The sequence below is a fragment of the Mastigoproctus giganteus genome, chromosome 11 (genome assembly GCF_048544385.1).
Source record: "Mastigoproctus giganteus isolate SK-2022 chromosome 11, ASM4854438v1, whole genome shotgun sequence".
In the NCBI taxonomy this organism is placed as follows: Eukaryota; Metazoa; Arthropoda; class Arachnida; order Uropygi; family Thelyphonidae; genus Mastigoproctus; species Mastigoproctus giganteus.
In genome coordinates, this window is record NC_143585.1 from 38,172,231 (window position 1) to 38,191,132 (window position 18,902).

Consider the following 18,902-nt stretch of genomic DNA (forward strand, 5'->3'; position numbering starts at 1 on the left):
ATTCTCCAACTTTCCTTTAAGTTTTACTAAAAATATCTGTTACCCCTCTTTTGTATAAGATATTAGTGCCATATCATGTGCAAATATCACTGTCTGTACAGTTTTAACACCTCTTTTTTTTTTATACTCTCCTTTGTCTGTCCTTCAATTCCCCATCACCTCTCTTACTGTTTTGTCTCCCTTCAACATTGTCAGACATTGAATGGAGACAACATCCTTATGCCTCTACCTATTTCAGTTTTCCTTGTATTACCCATTCCCGATATAATCCTTTCATGTGCGTTCCCAACATAAATCTTTGACCCCAATATAGTTCTTGTATTCTCTCTCTCTCTCTCTCTCTCCCTCCCTCCCTCCCCCATATTCTTCAGTATCCAATAAACGTTTTTTAATTTACCGGTTGAATGTTTTTCTATTCTACAAAACAAACAAAAATTCTTCTTTGTCTCTTTATTTCTTTCCATCAAAATTTTAATTATTATTATTCAACCCTCATTCCTCTTCCTTTCCAGAACCAATGTTATTCCTCTCCTATTATTTCCTCTAATATTTCCCTCAATTTTCCATTTTTATCCTCAACATCACCATTACTACATGTGATATCAAACTAATGTTCACTACTGCACTAATGTGTCAGGTGCACACTTGAAATCCTTAATTTGGTTGCATTTTTTTTTTTCTTTCTCTATTGGAATCATGGTAGTAGTTTGAAAATCCTTTGGCTATTTCTCATTGCTTCAAGTATTTCCATCAGTATTTCATCGATGTTAATTGCCTTTCCTTTCTCCACTTTCCTTAATATGGTTGTAACCTCTGTTTCAATTATCATTGGATTCAATTCATTCTTAATCTCAGCCTTATCCTCTCTTCAACCTTATCTAGTTCTTTCTTTTCTTCCGTATAAGTCCTCAGTATATTCAGTCCATTTGTTCACTATATCATCTTTTAATAATTCCCTATCTCCATTCTCAATTACAATTGAATGTTTTTCTATTCTACAAAACAAACAAAAAAATTCTTCTTTGTCTCTTTATTTCTTTCCATCAAAATTTTAATTATTCCTATTCAACCCTCATTCCTCTTCCTTTCCAGAACCAATGTTATTCCTCTCCTGTTATTTCCTCTAATATTTCCCTGAATTTTCCATTTTTATCCTCAACATCACCATTGCTGTCTGGGTACATTCCTCGATTTGTTATTTAAAAACTTCACTTTCTCAAACATTAAAATTAAAACATCTTCCTTTTTTCCCATACACTCTATTTCATTGTACTACTACTACTACTCCCTTATTCGTTCTTCTTTTACTTCATCCATTCCTCTTCACAACTTATTATTATATTCTCTCTATTTCCTTTTTGCTCCTACTCTGTTCATATTCTTCTGTCTTCTTTCTTCATTCATTTCCCTTATCATTCAACCATAACTCATGTTTTTAGCTCTAGTCCCTTTCTTATATCCTATTATTTCGTCACTGATCCCAATTACTCTCATCCTTATTTCAGTGCAATTCTTATTGATAGCTTCACTTTTGAAACTCTCTCAAGCTCTCTTCATCTTCCTCAAAAAAAAAATTTTTTTCATATTCTTACACCCATATCCTACTTGTTATTTTCTTTCATTCTCAGCTCTCTTAAACTTTATATCCATAATCACTATATTGGGATTACTATCAATATCAAAACTTGGATATGCATGCAAATTTTTCACTGTTCCTATACATTTCTTCTGCCATTATATAATCCAGTCGGTATCATCTCACATCCCCAGGAATTTTCTAATCAATTCGGCCCTGGAGGAAATGTGCAAGGCTCAAGGGGTAAAATTTTTTTCAGCCTGGTCTGTGCTTGTTAACAGGAGAGATGGCTTCTACAGGGATGGGATACACATAAATAGAAAGGGTGCAAGAATATTTGCTGATGCTATCGAGGCAGTGTTAGGAGGGTCGGAAAACTGCTAGCTTGGGGAGATTCACAGACTAAAAGGTTAAAAGTAGCCGCAGGCAGAGGTGAAGGTGATTCTTGCACAACTTCTATTAGAATAAGTAGCGACCTGGAGCGAGGGGTGCTGGGAGTTTCAGGGACTGATGGCAGTCATTGTGAAACTGCCATCACACATCCCATATACCCACCTGTATTAGGTGGGTATATAGGATGTGTTAGGGTAACTAATAATAAGGATAGGTACATGTATACCAATGCTAGAAGTATAGTAAATAAATTTGATGAATTTGAAGTGTTGGTCAAGACATCAAAGGCAGATATTGTTGGGATAGCAGAGACGTGGTGTCACACAGATATAAGGAATGCAGAAGTGGAATTTGGGGAGTACAATGTGTACAGAAAGGATAGACAGGTTAGGAAGGGAGGATGTGTTATGCTGTTAATTAAGAAAAACATAAAATCAAAAGAAGTACCTCTAGTTGATATAGATGAACAGTGCACTGTTGAGTCAGTTTGGTATGACATAAGCACTGCGAAAGCAAAAATAAGAATAGGAGTGTGTTATAGGCCCAATGACTCGAATGAGTACAATGAACAATTCTACAGAAAAATAGAGTGGGCTAGTAGATCAGAATGTCTTATAATGGGGGATTTTAACTTCCCAGATATTGACTGGAACTTGTGGGTTGGTCACTCACACACTAGTTAAGACTTTTGTGAATTTATTGGATGATTGTTTTCTGCAGCAGCATGTTCGAGAAGCAACCAAAGAGGGTAAATACTCTTGATCTGGTTATCAGCAGTTATCATTTGTGTATTAAGAATTTGCAGATAAAGGAACCACTAGGTGGCAGTGATCACAGTGTACTGATGTGGGATTTACTTAAAGATATAATTACCATCAGGGGTAAAGGAAAGGGTTTTGCTTCCATAAAGGTGAGTACAGTGGTCTCAGACAGTTTTTAAATTCTGTACAGTGGGATCAACTGACAATGTTACCAACAGTAAATTCTAAGTGGGAAGTATTCAAGGAATTAATCGTGGATGCTACTAAAAGTTTCATACCTATTAAGAAATATTGTTCAAGGTTTAGGCCTAAATGGTTATGAAATGAACTAATGAGACTCGTGACAGAGAAGAAAAATGCATGGGATGAATATAAATTATCACGTGACTCAGAAGCCTATGGCAGATAAACGAAGGCAGATTACGAGAAATCTTTGGCAAAAGATGCTAAGAAAAACAGCAAGGGGATGAATCTGATTGGTCCACTTGATATCGATAGTTCAACCGTTGATGATCCTGCTCAGATAGCAAACAAACTGAATGAGTATTTTGCATCTACATTCACACATGAGGAGTTATTAAGGTTTGAAAATGGCAGAAGGTTATCAAATTGTAGCAGGATGCTTAATTATTTTGTAATAACTGAGAGCAAAGTGGAGGAGAAATTGTTGAAGTTAAACATAAGAACCTGGGATGGATGGGATCTATCCAGTTATATTAAAGGAAGCGGCAAAGCAACTAAGCAAACCCTTAGCCATAATTATGAGAGCATCCTTGGACTTAAGGGAAGTACCCACGGACTGGAGATGTGCAAATGTATCCCCAATTCACAAAGTGGGATCGAAGGGTGACACAAGTAATTACAGACCAGTTAGTTTAACTTCTGTTCCGGGTAAAATAATGGAGTCTCTAGTTAAAGATGCATTGCAGGATCATCCAGACAAGACTGCAGCAATAATTCAGACACAGCATGCGTTTGTTAAGGGAAAGTCTTGTCTGACAAAGTTGATAGGATATTATGATGTGGTTACAAAGGAACTGGATGCAAAAAATAATTTTGATATCATATATTTGGATTTCAGGAAAGCTTTTGACACTGTTGCGCTCGAAAGACAAATTGGAGCAGAATGGTATTAAGGGTAAGTTGCTGCAATGGATAAAAGGATGGTTGAGTGGGAGAAGACAGAGGGTGGTAATCAATGGGTAACTGTATGGGAAATTATGGACTCTTCATGGACTAATGTTATTAGTGGAGTCCCACAGGGTTCGGTGTTGGGTCCTCTGTTGTTTTGTATATTTATCAATGATATTGATGAAGGTATATCAGGCTTAGTGTCGAAGTTTGCAGATGATACAAAAGTTGGCAGGGTTGTTAGTGACAGTAATGGCAGTGTGCTACTGCACCAGGATCTAGATAATTTGGGCAGATGGGCTAAGAAGTGGCAACTGATGTTTAACCTTCAGATTTTGCATATGGGTAGAAGTAATCCGAGAGAAACGTACCAACTGTGTGGTACTACACTTAAGATGGTAGAAAATTAAAAAGAACTGGGAGTAATTGTGCAGTCAGATATGAAGTTTTCTGAGCAATGCATACAGGCTGCCAGGGCAGGTCATGGGGGTTTTGTCAATGATATATAGGAATTTTGCTAGCAGGGAGAAGGAGGTGATTGTCCCTCTGTATAAGGCAATGGTCAGGTCGCACCTTGAGTACTGCGTACAGGTCTGGAGGCCTCATTTTAGGAAGGATGCAGATTTGCTTGAGCATGTACAGAGAAGAGCAACAAAATTGGTGAGGGGGAATGAAGGAATTCTCTTACCAAGAGAGGCTTAAGTTCTGCAAATTGCAGTTGTGTAAGGCCTTGAATGGGTTGAGCACACTGAATTCTGATGGGATCCTTCCACGTGTTCAGATTACGAACCTAAGGGACCATAAATTCAAATTAAGAAAAGACAGATGTAGAATAGATGGACGGAAATTTGCCTTTACCCAGCGGGTGGTTAATTGCTGGAACAAACTTCCATCTGTCGTTGTGGAAGTTGATAGGTTAAATAAATTTAAGGAGGAACTGGACAGGCATTTGGAGGGAATGGTGTAATTTTTTTTTTTTTTGGCTGATGCTGCATAAGCTCATACACTTGCTTTCTTGCATCACATGCCACCACTACTTCTACTACTACTACTACCACCACCTCCCAAATTCAAGCAGTTTCTCCCCACTCTCATTCCTAATCCATAATTTCCCATACAGTTACCAACCCTTCTTTCTCTTACCACCACTGCATTCCAGTCCCCTATTTCTACCAGATGACAATTCCTTTTCTTAATTATTCCTTCTACTCTCATAAATTTTCATCTATTTTCTCTTCATCGGGCATGTCAGACTGGTGGGCCACACGTAGCCCTAAGACAATTGTTGTGCATCCCCCCCCCTCTGAGTTTTGCCAGCTTTCACAGGTTAACAGTGTTAAATCTATATGAAAATAATGATAAATAGTGGCACATGAAAAAAGAAATACACTAATACAAAATTCATAACTTAAATGTCGATGGTCATGAAATACATATTTTTGCATGAGGGAAATATGTAAAAATATTTAATATATTTCTTTTAGTAATGATGCTGATGTGTTGTGCACATTGTTAACCTAGTCCCGTGGGAACTGTTTGTGTGATCTGATAGCCCACACGTTTGACACCCCTGCTTTTCATCATAACCTGATTTTAGCCTATATGCTCTACCACCCCACTAGGTTTTGCCTTTATTTTCACCATCATCATCATCCTGTCAGTATTCCACACATTCTCTTACTTCTTTATTCAACACTACTTCAACACCATTTCTTCTCTCTTTTCCTCCAGAATATAAATCCTGGCTTCCTCTCCCTGTCCATCTAGTCTCATGAACCTACCACATTCAGTTTATTCCTGTCCATTTCCTGACAGTGGAAAGAGGAGTTCATTCGTGGAAGGTAACTAGACATCAGATGGAAAAAATTATAATTGGTTCCTTATCAGTGACTATATGAACTTATTTGTGTATTGTCAGTCAATCCTAATCATCAGTCCTTCCGGAACAGGTGCATACCACGTTATTTCCATTACTTGCATCTAGTTCAGTGGTTATTATCGCTGTTTGAATCCTATTAATGCATGTGGAACTTTGTATTTGAGCAGATGGGCTAAGAGGAGGGCTATTTTCACACTTTAGCCAAGTTACTTTGCCTTGAGGAAGAGTTGAATAGTGTTTCATTCCACAAAATAGACAAACTGATATGTGCAAATTACAGACATAAAATACTAATGTCTCATCTCATGGTGCTTTGGTTGCCTTGATGTAAGTAGTAAATAGGAACAACAACATCAGTGCCTGCTTATAAAGTGAAGAACTAGCAGCTCATGCTATCAGAAGGAACATGCACCACTCAGCAGATGGTAAGGGAGGAGGGGTTAAAGCAGAGCATCATGCTTAACTTGCTTCATGAACTGATGCATTACTGAACTAATACATTTTTCCTATATCTTTGCACACCTGTATTTTCTTTTTCCTTTGATTGCATGTACTGTTTTTGTTTTATCCAAATTACATTTTTGATAGGCTAAGTATTAACCTTAAAATATGTTTCTTTATCCTTACTAATTTCCACTTGCCTCACATGAATAATTTTTTTTTTATCACATGATATATTCTCTGTTTAGATTATAACTGCCTGTTGTTTCAGAGTATTAGAACTGGTTTGCATTGTGTTTAATTTAAGTGAAAATCATTTGTGGTAAGAATTATGAGAAATTAAATACTAGAAGTTGCAGCTTGATAAACACTGGATTAACCTTTCAACAGATGTAACTGTTTCTTTTGTAGAAGTTTTAAATTAAAAAGTTTCATCTCAAATTTTCTATGAAAATTTGGTATCATTTGGTTTTCAGGATACGACATGGAAATCCATTTTGGGCTCTTGCTGCTACTGGAACAATGTTATCATGCATGTATATAGGTAAGTAAAATTTCTTCCGTCTTTGTGCATATGAGCATAGAATAGTGGTATATAAGTATAAAGGACTAAGTTAATATTATTTTGTATTCTGTTTATTGTATTATATAGGTGCCTTGAAAGATCTGCATATAGTATTTCAAATTAAATTTTACTTTAAACAAATCCGTACATTCCAACTCTGGAAATGGCATTTAGTACTTCTTAATTCTTTTCCATGTGAATGTATATCTCGAACTTGATAGCGTGAGGTATAATGTAAAACTAGATAGCGTAATACGTAGCACTGTATGAGGAATCTGTTAGCTTCCTCATACAGTGCTACTGTATGAGGAAGCTAACAGATATAAGTATAGTATTGGCAAGTTATCACTTAAATTTAGAAATCTTATTAATTTTGTTAATTAAATTGTATTTAAACAGAAATCATGCCCAAGACTAGAGCAGCAAAGCAGCGTGCACAAAGTAGCAAAAGTGCTGTGGTTCAGGGGAGAACCAAAGGGGGCAATTCTACAATGCATCACAGTATAAACAAATGTGACATGTTCGCAGACTTATCTAAAACAGAACATGATCTAGCCATGGAGGATGTCTTTGTGTGCTAAGTGCAGAGAATGTGAAGAAATTAGGTGCCAACTCAGTGTCTATGAGAGTTTGGGAATTAGCGTCTATGAGAATTAAAATGGGGAACCCATCACGCTCACAGCTGCCCAACTCAATGCTGCAGCTCACTCTTCTGCACAGGCAACACAGCAGCAATCTTCAGAGCAGAATGCACTGGACCCACAGGAGCTAGTTATCCTCGGTAACTCAGTTGTCATGGAAATGGGAAATATATTGTGCAAAAAAAAAAAGAATAGGCGGAATAGGACCAGGGTATGTCTGCCCCGTGCAAAATTTGATGACTTTGTAGAGCAGATATCATCTTTTAAGGGCACAAAAGGTGCTACAACGTCGTGTGTTGTGCACATTGGCATTAAGTGTAGCTCTTCGGATTTACTTCATAAGTAAGATGCTTCAGTGTGTACAGAGATGGGCAACAAGATTGGTGAGGGGAATAAAGGGATCCTCTTACCAAGAGATGGGCAACAAGATTGGTGAGGGGAATAAAGGGATCCTCTTACCAAGAGAGGATTAAGTTCTGCAAATTGCAGCGGCTGGAGACTAGGCACCTGAAAGTGATCTTATTTCAGTGATCTAGAGATCAGTGAAAGTGATCTCTAGGCACCTCACTTTCAGGTGAATAGTCTCCAGTATAGGGCCTTGAATGGGTTGAGCATGCTCAATTCTGACAGGATTCTTCCACTTGTTCATATTACCAACCTAAGGGGGTATAAATTCAAATTGAGGAAAAACAGCTGTAGAATAGATGTGTGGAAATTTGCCTTTAGTCAGCGGGTGGTTAATTGCTGGAACAAACTTCCATCTGTCGTTGTGGAAGTTGATAGGTTAAATAAATTTAAGGAGGAACTGGACAAGCATTTAGAGGGAATGGTTGTGTGAATTTTTTTGGCTGATGCTACATAAGCTCATACGCTTGCTTTCTTGCATCACATATGACGATTGCTGCTGCTATTACTACTAAGTACAGGTCAATGTTGAAAAAATTCAACATTGGATTAAGGAGGGAGTACATTATGAGAGCCTTATCAATCAATTCGGCCCTGGACAGATTGTGCAGAGCTCATGGGGTAGAATTTTTTTAAGCATGGTCTGTGCTTGTTAACAGGAGAGATTGCTTCCACAGGGATGGGTTACACTTAAATAGAAAGGGTGCAAGAATATTTGCTGATGTTAGGTGGGTCGGAAAACTGCTAGCTTGGGAGGATTCACTGACTAATAGATTAACAATAACCACAGGCGGAGGTGAAAATGATTCTTGCACTACTTCTATTGGAATGGGCAGTTGCCCGTAAAACAAGTTGCTTGGGATTTCAGGAACTGCTGGGGGTCATGAAACAAGTAAATGCATGGGCTGTGTTTTCTACAATAGCATGTTAGAGAGGCAACCAGGGGGAGTAACACTCTTGATCTGATTATCAGCAGTGCATTAAGGATTTGCAGATAAAGAAACCACTAGGTGGCAGTGATAACAGTGTACTGATGTGGAATTTACTTAAAGATGTAACTACGATCATGGGGTAAAAGGAAGCAACAGCTAGGACAGCAGTTTCTAAATGGGAAGCATTCAAGGAAAAAAGCTACTAGGCTTTTTGTTCCAACTAAGAAATACTGTTCTAGGTTTAGGCCCACATGGATGTCAGATGAACTGATGAGACTCGTGGCAGAAAAGAAAAATGGATAGGGATGCATATAAATTATCAGGTGACACAAGCCTATGGTAGATATAAGCTAGTCTATAATCAATTCACAAAGGAGGTTAGTCAATTGAAGGCAGATTATGAGAAATCTTTGGCAAAGGGTGCAAAGAAAAACAGCAACGATTTTTTTACTTATATAAACTATAAAAGGACGGGATGAATCACATTGGTCCACTTGATATCAGTGGTTTGGCTGTAGATGATCATTTTCAGATAGCTGTCAAACTAAATGAGTATTTTGCATCTACATGCACACATGAGGAGTTATTCAAGGAGGAGAGGGCCAGGTGTTTATCAAACTCTAACAGGGAGTTAAATGATTTTGTAATAACTAAGAGCAAAGTGGAGGAGAAATGTTTGAAGTTAAACATAAGAAAGGCACGTGGGGTGGACGGGATCTATCCAGTTATATTAAAGGAGGTGGCAAAGGAAGTAAGCAAACCCTTAGCCATAATTATGAGAGCATACTTGGACTCAGGGGAAGTCCCCACGGACTGGAGATGAGCAAATGTATCTCCAATTCACAAAGAGGGATCAAATGGTGACACGAATAATTACAGACCTATTAGTTTGACTTATGTTCCAAAGAAAATAATGGAGTCACTGGTTAAAGAAGCATTGCAGGATCATCTAGACAAGACTGCAGCAATAATTCAGACACAGCATGGGTTTGTTAAGGGGAAGTCTTGTCTGACCAATTTAATTGGATACTATGATGTGGTCACAAAGCAGCTGGATGCAAAAAATTATTTTGATTCACCAGGCCCATTTTAGTAGCTCTGCTGTCATGGAGCATTATTGAGTTGAGCAGTACTGTAATCTTGACTCCCGGATGAACATTGAAATATTGGATGTGGTTCATAATGCACACCACCTCTCATGGTTAGAGGCCCTTCTTGTAGCCATTGCGGGTCCTATTATTAATCGTAATTCTAGGGCCTGCATACATCTATTATGGAGGCCGTTATTTTACATAGTGATGAGAGATAGCAGGTATTGCGCCCAAAGTCTGATGAATGTTAAGTTACATTAGTCCGGTTTTTCCTTCCCTCTTTCTTTTCTTTCATCCACCAGGCTCAATGCACATAGTGTTGTGTATTCAGTGTAGCTTCTGTGCTTTAAGAAAGGCTGTTGTCATGCTTTAGTCTAAGTTGAAAATGAGGTCCCTCGAAAGCTGCTTATATGTTAATTTTATCTCTTATTGGCTCTTTTTACATGTATTATATTCTTATCACTTTAATTGTTATACTGCACATTTTATTTGATTTTATTTACTTTCAATGTCTTTTATTGTTGTAATAGTTTTTATCTTTTGTAGTTATTTTAATGGCTATATATTTTATTTTTAAATAAATTGTTTATTTAAATAAATAAATATTTAAATGAACTGACATATCATATGGGTTAGTGCAATTGCATCATTTTTTATTTGGTAAACTACCAAGGTAGGTGAATTAGCATAGTTTTAATTATATCTCATATTATTAATGCCTTCACAACGAGTTGCCATGATATTGCACTATCTCGAATAAGTAACGCTTCACCAGTGGAGACTATTATTACTTATTCTCATCGGATCCTACCACACAGACAACACTGTTTCAAGACTTTTTGGCCTCTCTTCAGTGGATGGACAGGCACCCTGGTGTATCAATGGTGACAACCCAGTTACGAAGTTACCTCCACAATATGAGAGATGCCTGATGGCGTGCAATAGTTTAGACTAAAAGACATTTGGTTAGAGCCTTAGACTATGAAAGAGTTTACTGACACATGGGTTAGTGCAATCGCATCAAGGTATTCATATGAGATATAATTAAAACGGTTGTTGTTGTTGTTATTTGGTTTTTAGGAGCATTAGCAACTAAGGCCATATTGCTCCAGGGGTATGCGGTGGTCATTCCCTGACCTTTCCGCATCCTCCGTATTTGGTGGCTCACAGGCTCGAACCCCGGTCTAATCAAGAAGCATGTGCTACGCACTGCTGCTCCTGCCCATCTGGCTATGGAGGCACCAAGCCATTAAAACAGTGCCAATTCATCTACCTTACTTGGTAGTTTACTATGTATAAAAATGATGCGATTACTCTAACCCATATGTCAGTAAACTCCTTCGTAGTCTAAGGCTCTAGCCAAAAAATGTCTTTTATGTTTAAATAAATTGTGTATTATTTTATTTTTAAATAAATCAGTTCAGCTCATGGCTACAATATTCTTATCAATATGAGTATACCTGACACCCGAGGTCTCTTCTATTATATTCAAAAATTTCTAGTTTTGTTCCTTAACAATACTATTCTCTGCCGTATTGTTCCTTAACAATACGGCAGAGAATGGTAATCCACTGATTACCATTCTCTGCCATCTCCCACTCAACCATCCCTTTATCCATTTTAGCACCTTATTCTTAATGCCATACCTCTCCAATTTCTACAGCAGTCTTACATGTGCAACAGTATCAAAAGCTTTCCTGAAATCCAAGTACAGTCTGTCCTCGTATAGCACGATAGTTGTGTTCCTGGAAACCCTCGTGCAATATAAACAACAGGCCCTATGGGAAAAGTGGGGTTGGGTGCCGACCACCCAAGATTGAACACACATTTGGAACCAAAAGATTACCAAACACAATAAATAATCGGGTAATTTTAATCGTTATAAAATACTTATGTATTTTATAACGATTAAAATACGTAATAAAAAATAATATTATAATATATTTTTATTATATTATAAAGTATTTTAAGTATTTTTTAAAACTAAAAAAGTATTTTTTACAAATAAAATGCGTATTTTATTCGTAAAAAATTTATTATATTAAATAAAATAGTCGTAATAAAATACGTATTTTATAATACGTAAATATAAATTATAATACGTAAGTCGTAATAAAATGTTTACGTATTTTATTACGACTATTACGTAATAAAATATTGATAATGCTTTTGCTTCTATCGTAAGCAAACTTGTTTTTTGTTTGATTTTCTATCCAAACAGATGACAGCCGTTCCATCTCTTCCAATTCTTGTGTCTTAATCTAATGGATTTTAATTACACTTTGAGTTGTTCCAGCTATGAAAGTTGTTTTATTTTCTCCGCATTCTTTGTAATTCTCGGCGTTGCCTCATTTAGGTCTGTAGCACGTGCAATATCACATGGTCTTTTATTTCGCTCAAAGCGTTTCACAATTTCATTTTTTCTCTATCGACAGAGGCAGACTGGCCATAAGCCTTATCGGAGAAATCCTGGTGGGCCGGAGGCCAGAAGACTATGGAGGCTGGTGTGATTTTGGCCATAAACCGTAGTATGAGGCCACTATAAATTTTCCCGGGTAAGAATTTTTGATCCAGTCCGCCTCTTTTTATCGATATTGCTTCTTTTTTTTTTTCTCTCTCTGAATCTGCAGTGTCTTCGCCAGGACGCTTCCTTTTCACACCTTTTAAGTATTTTACTCATTTTTAGGGAATAAAGCACAATTACAAAACGAGGAGGCACGCTTAATATATACATAAACAAAGCTGCGCGCGTGTAGCAACTGAATAAACAACACCGTAAAGCCGAGATACACTATTAACACCTCACATTTTACTAAAGCACATTTCTGGGGGTTACTACCATAAAACAATAAAAACAATTTCCAGTTGCGTTTCTGCTAGTGGAATCTGTTATAAACTGGTAGTAAACTCGATCTAATTGCATTTGCGATTATATGGATAGCTGGAATTGTGTTGGTTTTTACGTTATTATGGTGAAATGTGTTTCCCCTTCACTGATATAAAACACATAAATACATTTTCAGAATCTTCTTCATTCCCATCGTGTTGCGTTCAGTTGGGGTGATTCCGCGTTCGACTGCCATTTCTTGTAAACACAAAGGCGAATCGTGCATAAGCGAATTCGGTTCGTGTTATATAAGATAACGTTCCCCTGTTTATAAATCGTGTATGATCGAATTCGTGTAATGTAAACACGTGTTATACGAAGACCGACTGTATATGAAATCAAAATTATAAAGGAACTGAATGCCAAATTATTTTTGGCATTCTTTGTGACCACATCATAGTATCCAATCAAATTGGTCAGACAAGACCTCCCTTTAACAAACCCATGTTGTGTCTTAACTATTACTGCAGTCTTTTCTAGATGATCCTGCAATTCTTTAACTGGTTATTCCATTATTTTCCACGGAACACAAGTTAAACTAACAGGTCTATAGTTACTTATGTCACCTTTTCCCCCTTTACGAATTAGTGATACCTTTGCACACCTCCATTCCATGGGGACCTCCCCTGAGTCCAAAGAAGCTCTCGTAATTATGGCTAAGGGTTTGCTTACTTCCTTTGCTGCTTCCTTTAATATAACTGGATAGATCTCGTCCACCCCAGTGCCTTTTTTATGTTTAACTTGAACAATTTCTCATCCACTTTGCTCTCAGTTATTACAAAATCACTTGGCTCCCTGTTAGAGTTTGATAAACTTCTGGCACTCCCCTCATTGAATAACTCCTCATGTGTGAATGTAGATGCAAAATACTCATCCAGTTTATCAGCTACCTTAGCATAATCATCAATAGTCAACCCATCTATGTTAAGTAGTCCAATCTGTTTCATCCCTTTCCTTCTAGAGTTTACAAAATACTCATCCAGTTTATCAGCTACCTTAGCATAATCAACCTTAGCATCAATAGTCAACCCATCTGTGTTAAGTAGTCCAATCTGTTTCATCCCTTTCCTTCTAGAGTTTACATAAATAAAGAACTCTTTGCTGTTTTTCTTTGCATCCTTTGCCAACGATTTCTCGTAATTTGCCTTCACCTGGCTAACCTCCTTTGTGACTTGATTGCAGACTAGTTTATATCTGGCATAGGCTTCTGTGTCACCTGATACTTTACATGCATTCCATACATTTTTCTTCTCTGCCACGAGCCTCATCAGTTCATCTGACATCCATTTAGGCCTGAAGCTTGAGCAGTATTTCTTAGTTGAAATGAAAAGCGTAGTAGCCTCCAAAATTAAGTCCCTGAAGGCTTCCCATTTAGAATTCAACGTTGGTAAAATCATCAATTGATCCCACTGTACAGAATTTAAAAACTGTTTGAGACCCCTCTAGTCACCTTTATGAAAGCAAAAGCCCTTCCCTTTAGCCTTGATGGTATGAGGGTGGTTCAATAAAGAATCACCCTCTCCTATTTCCATATATCGCAGTCGTGATATTTTGTGTGTAGCTTCATCGACAAAGTTGAAGCCAGAGCTGTAATCCAATATCTGTTCTTGAAAGGGAAATCCACAAGGAGATGACTGCTGTATATAATGATGAAGCCCCATCCTATGGCATTGTGAAGCACTGGCATAGACAGTTTAGTTGTGGTTGGACATTGAGCAAGCTGACATTGAGCATCCCACCAGCCATGCCATTTCAGATATACCCTGACCCAGTCATCTAGCCATTACAATTTGGCCTATGTCAAACTCCCTTAAGTCCACTGCCTTTCCCGTCCGAAAAACAAGAGTAACACTGATTAATGGAGCTCAGTATCAGGTGTTTTTATACTGGGTCCCAACATGTGCACACACCATAGTTCACCTACAGTAGCTTCAATCTTTATAACAACTTTCTGGTCATAATGTTTTGGCTCATTGGTGTATGTTGTCCTTTTAAAAAAATACTACAGTTATTGCACAAAAATTATTAGGACCTGGAAAAACTGCTACATAACGTTATTCATGCTCGAAAACACTAACTTTTTTGAAAGCCTTAGCATTAGTTGAGGCATATGATGCATGAAAGCAAGCTTATACGGCAACAGCCAAAAAAAAAAAAAAAAAAAAAAAATCCAATTTCACCCATCCGGTCACTCCAAATGTTTATCTAGTTCAGCCTTAAATTTATTTAAGCTGACAACTTCCACAACAACAACAGATGGAAGTCTGTTCCAGCAATGAATTACCTGCTGGCTAAAGGTAAACGTGCCTAGTCTCCAGATGCTGCAACTTGCAGAACTTAAGCCTTTCTTCATAAGCGCACCCCTTTTTCCTCTCAGCAATCTTGTTGCCCTTCCCTGTACTCGTTCTAGAAACTCTACATCCTTCCTAAAATGAGGTCTCCAGACCTGTATACAGTACTCAAGGTGTGGCCTGAACATTGCCTTATACAAAGGGATAATCACCACCTTGTCTCTGCTAGTAAAATTCCTATACAGGCAGTTTTTGCTTTACGATTTTTTTTTTTTTTCCAAGTATCAACAAAATCGAAAATATGAACATTAATTGCAAAAAATGAATGTTAAAGATTCATAAATACTGCATTTCAAACCACGCGTGTAGTTATAAAATACGGTGTACCTTTCTTTACGATATTAATTCGTTACCATCGTATTGCAAAAATATCGTAATGTGGACCCAATAACACATTGTTCATCGCTAGCATATGTTATAAGAACCAATTTTGAATGGCTTTGTGATATTTTTCTAAAGAATATTTCTAGAAGTTACAACCATAAAACAATAAAAACAATTTGCACTTTCCGGTTTATTGGGCTTTTCTGTTACTGCAAGCAACTATAAACGGGTAGTAAACTCGATTTTATTGCATTTGTGAAAATACCAATAGCTGGAATTGTGTGGGTTTTATGTTATTATGGTGAAATGTGTTTGTCCTTTACTGAAATCTTCAATCGTATAAAAAACATAAATAAATTTTCAGAATCTTCTCTTCATTCTTTTTTTTTTTAAGCTTCTTAAACTTGTTACTCCATGCAAATTGTGTTAGTTGCAATTTGTGCATTCAAATGCTTATGCATGCTATTAAAATTTATAAAGAAAAGAGTTATCTTGGAAATAAATGCCTCTTGAAGCATTTCTAAAGAAGACTACTCCTTGTGCAACAAACCAACAAGTGCCGGGCCAATAATGAGTGATTGAGTGGGCATTTAGGCGATGATGATGATGATGAAGAATAAACATTCTTTAACATTTGTAAGTCATAAATAATTTCTCTATTATTATAATTTCCTTGGTTTTACAGGCTACATTTTAATTTCTTTGGATAAATCAATCATTGTTTAAACATAAACTAATTAGTAAACTAATTTCATTGTTGATAACATAACCCCTATTTTTAACGTTATGTCTACGAGAAATAAATTCCCGCTTTACGAGTGAGCGCTGGGAACAAATTAACTCGTAAAGTCGAGAACTACCTTTATATCATTGACTGAACTCCATGCTCTGGCAACCCATCTGCACTGCTCAGAGAACTTCAATTACTCCCAGATCTTTTTCATTTTCCACCTCCCTGAGTGTAGTACCACATAGTTGGTACGTTTGTCTTGGGTTACTGCTACCCATATGGAGTACTTTGCATTTGTCAATGTTAAACTTCAGTTGCCACTTGTCAGCCCATCTGCCTAACTTTTCTAGATCCTATTGCCCTAGTATACTGTCTTTACTGTCATTAACAATCCTGCCAACCTTTGTATCATCTGCAAACTTGGACATTAAGCCTGATATACCTTCATCGATGTTATTGATAAATACACAAAACAACAATGGGCCCGGCATTGACCCTGGGGGATTCCACTAATAACATTAGTCCACATAGAGCAGTGTCCGTTTATTACCACTCTCTGGTGTCTCCCACTCAACCATTCCTTTATTGATTGCAGTAATTTGCCCTTAATGCCATACCGCTCCAATTTGTACGGTGGGTTTCCGTGTGCAACAATATCAAAAGCTTTCCTGGAATCCAAGTATGTGATATCAAAATTATTTTTTGCATCCAGTTCCTTTGTGACCCTTAACAAACCCATGCTGTGTCTGAGCTATCACTATCACTATGTCTTGTCTAGGTGATCCTGTATCACCTCTTTAAACCAGTGACTCCATTATTTTCCCTGAACAGAAGTTAAACTAGCAGGTCTATAATTATTTGTGTCACCCTTTGTGAATTGACAATACATTTGCACATCTTCAGTCCATGGGGACCTCCCCTGACTCTAAGGATGCTCTCATAATTATGGCTAAGGGTTTGCTTATTTCCTTGCTGCCTCCTTCATTATTACTGGATAGATTCCATCTGCCCCAGGTGTTTTTTTAGGTTTAACTTCAACAATTTCATCTCCACTTTGCTCTCAGTTATTACAAAATCACTTAGCTGCTTGTTAGAGTTTAATAAACTTCTGGCATTCCCCTCCTTGAATAACTCCTCATGTGTGAATGTAGATGATGCAAAATACTCATTCAGTTTATCAGCTGCTTGAGCAGGATCATCAATAGTCGAACCATCTATGTTAATTGGAACAATCTTTTTCCTCACGTTCCTTCTAAAGCTTACATAAGTAAAGAACTTTTTGCGATTTTTCTTTGCATCCTTTGCCAAAGATTTCTCATAATCTGCCATAGGATTCTGTGTTGGCTGCTAATTTATATGCATCCCATGCATTTTTCTTCTCTGCCAAGGGCCTCATTAATTCATCACATCCATTTAGGCCTGAACCTTGAACAGTATTCTTAGTTGGTTTGAAAAGCCTAGCAGCCTTCAAGATTAAGTCCCTGAAGGCTTCCCATTTAGAATTCACTTTGGTAACATCATCAGTTGGTCCCAGTGTAAAGAATTTAAAAACTGTCTGAGACCACTGTAGTCACCTTTACGAAAACAAAACCCCTTCCCTTTACCCTTAATGGTAGTTACATCTTTAACTAAATCCCACATCATTACACTGTGATAACTGTCATTCAGTGGTTCCTTTATCTGCAAATTCTTAATGCATGAATAATTACTGCTGATAATCAGATCAAGGTAGACTGCTGTAGAAAACAATCCTCTAATAAATCCACAAAAGTCTTGCTAGCATGCGAGTAACCAACCCACAAGTTCCAGTCAGTGTCTGGAAAGTGAAAATCCCCCTGATTTACTGACCCATTCTATTTCTCTGCACAACTGTTCATTGTACTTGTCAGAGTCATTAGACCTATAACCTACTCTCATTTCCCCTTTCCCAGTGCTCACATCACACCAAACAGACTCACATTGCACTGTCCACCTGTGTCAACTGGATGCACTTCCTCAGATTTTATGTGTTTCTTAACTAACAGCATAACCCTTTCCCCTTTCTACCCTGTCTGTCCTTTCTGTACACATTGTACTCCCCAAATTCCAATTCTACACTACTTATGTCTGTGTGACACCATGTCTCTGATATTCCAACAATATCTGCCTTTGATGTCTTGATCAGTTCTTCAAATTCATCAATTTTATTTACTCTACTTCTAGCATTAGTGTTGATGCTTCTACAGGGATGGGATACACTTAAATAGAAAGAGTGCAAGAATATTTGCTGATGCTATCTAGGCAGTGTTAGGTGGGTCGGAAAACTGCTAGTTTGGGGGGAGACAAAGACCAATAGATTGACAGTAGCCACTGGCAGAGGTGAAAGAGATTCTTGCACTGCTTCTATTAGAATGAGCAGAAGCCTGAAAAACAAGATGCATGATATTTCAGAGACTGCTGGGAGCCATTGCGGTACAAGTAAACACATGGGTTGTGTTAGGGTAGCTAAGAATAGAAACAGGTGCAGGTATACTTGCATATACACCAATGCTAGGAGTTTAGTAAACAAATTTGATGAATTTGAGGTATTGCTCAAAACATCAAAGGCAGATATTGTTGGGATATCAGAGACGTTGTGCCACACAGATATAAGGGATGCAGAACTGGAATTTGGGGAGTACAACGTCTACAGAAAGGATAGACAGGATAGGAAGGGGGGAGGGGTTATGCTATTAGTTAAGAAACACATAAAAACCAAGGAAGTGAAGCCAGTCGACATCGCTGGACAGTGCAGTGTTGAGTCAGTTTGGTGTGAC

The 18,902-nt window shown here is 37.6% G+C and overlaps 1 protein-coding gene across 1 annotated transcript in view; it reads left to right on the plus strand.

Moving 5' to 3' along the window:
• htt (huntingtin) overlaps positions 1-18,902 on the plus strand; it is a 688,215-nt gene that overhangs the window by 596,206 nt on the left and 73,107 nt on the right. Inside the window, exon 53 of the mRNA XM_090385445.1 lies at positions 6,658-6,725. Within this exon, the coding sequence (XP_090241571.1) occupies positions 6,658-6,725 (68 nt within the window). The remainder of the gene's footprint in view (positions 1-6,657; positions 6,726-18,902) is intronic.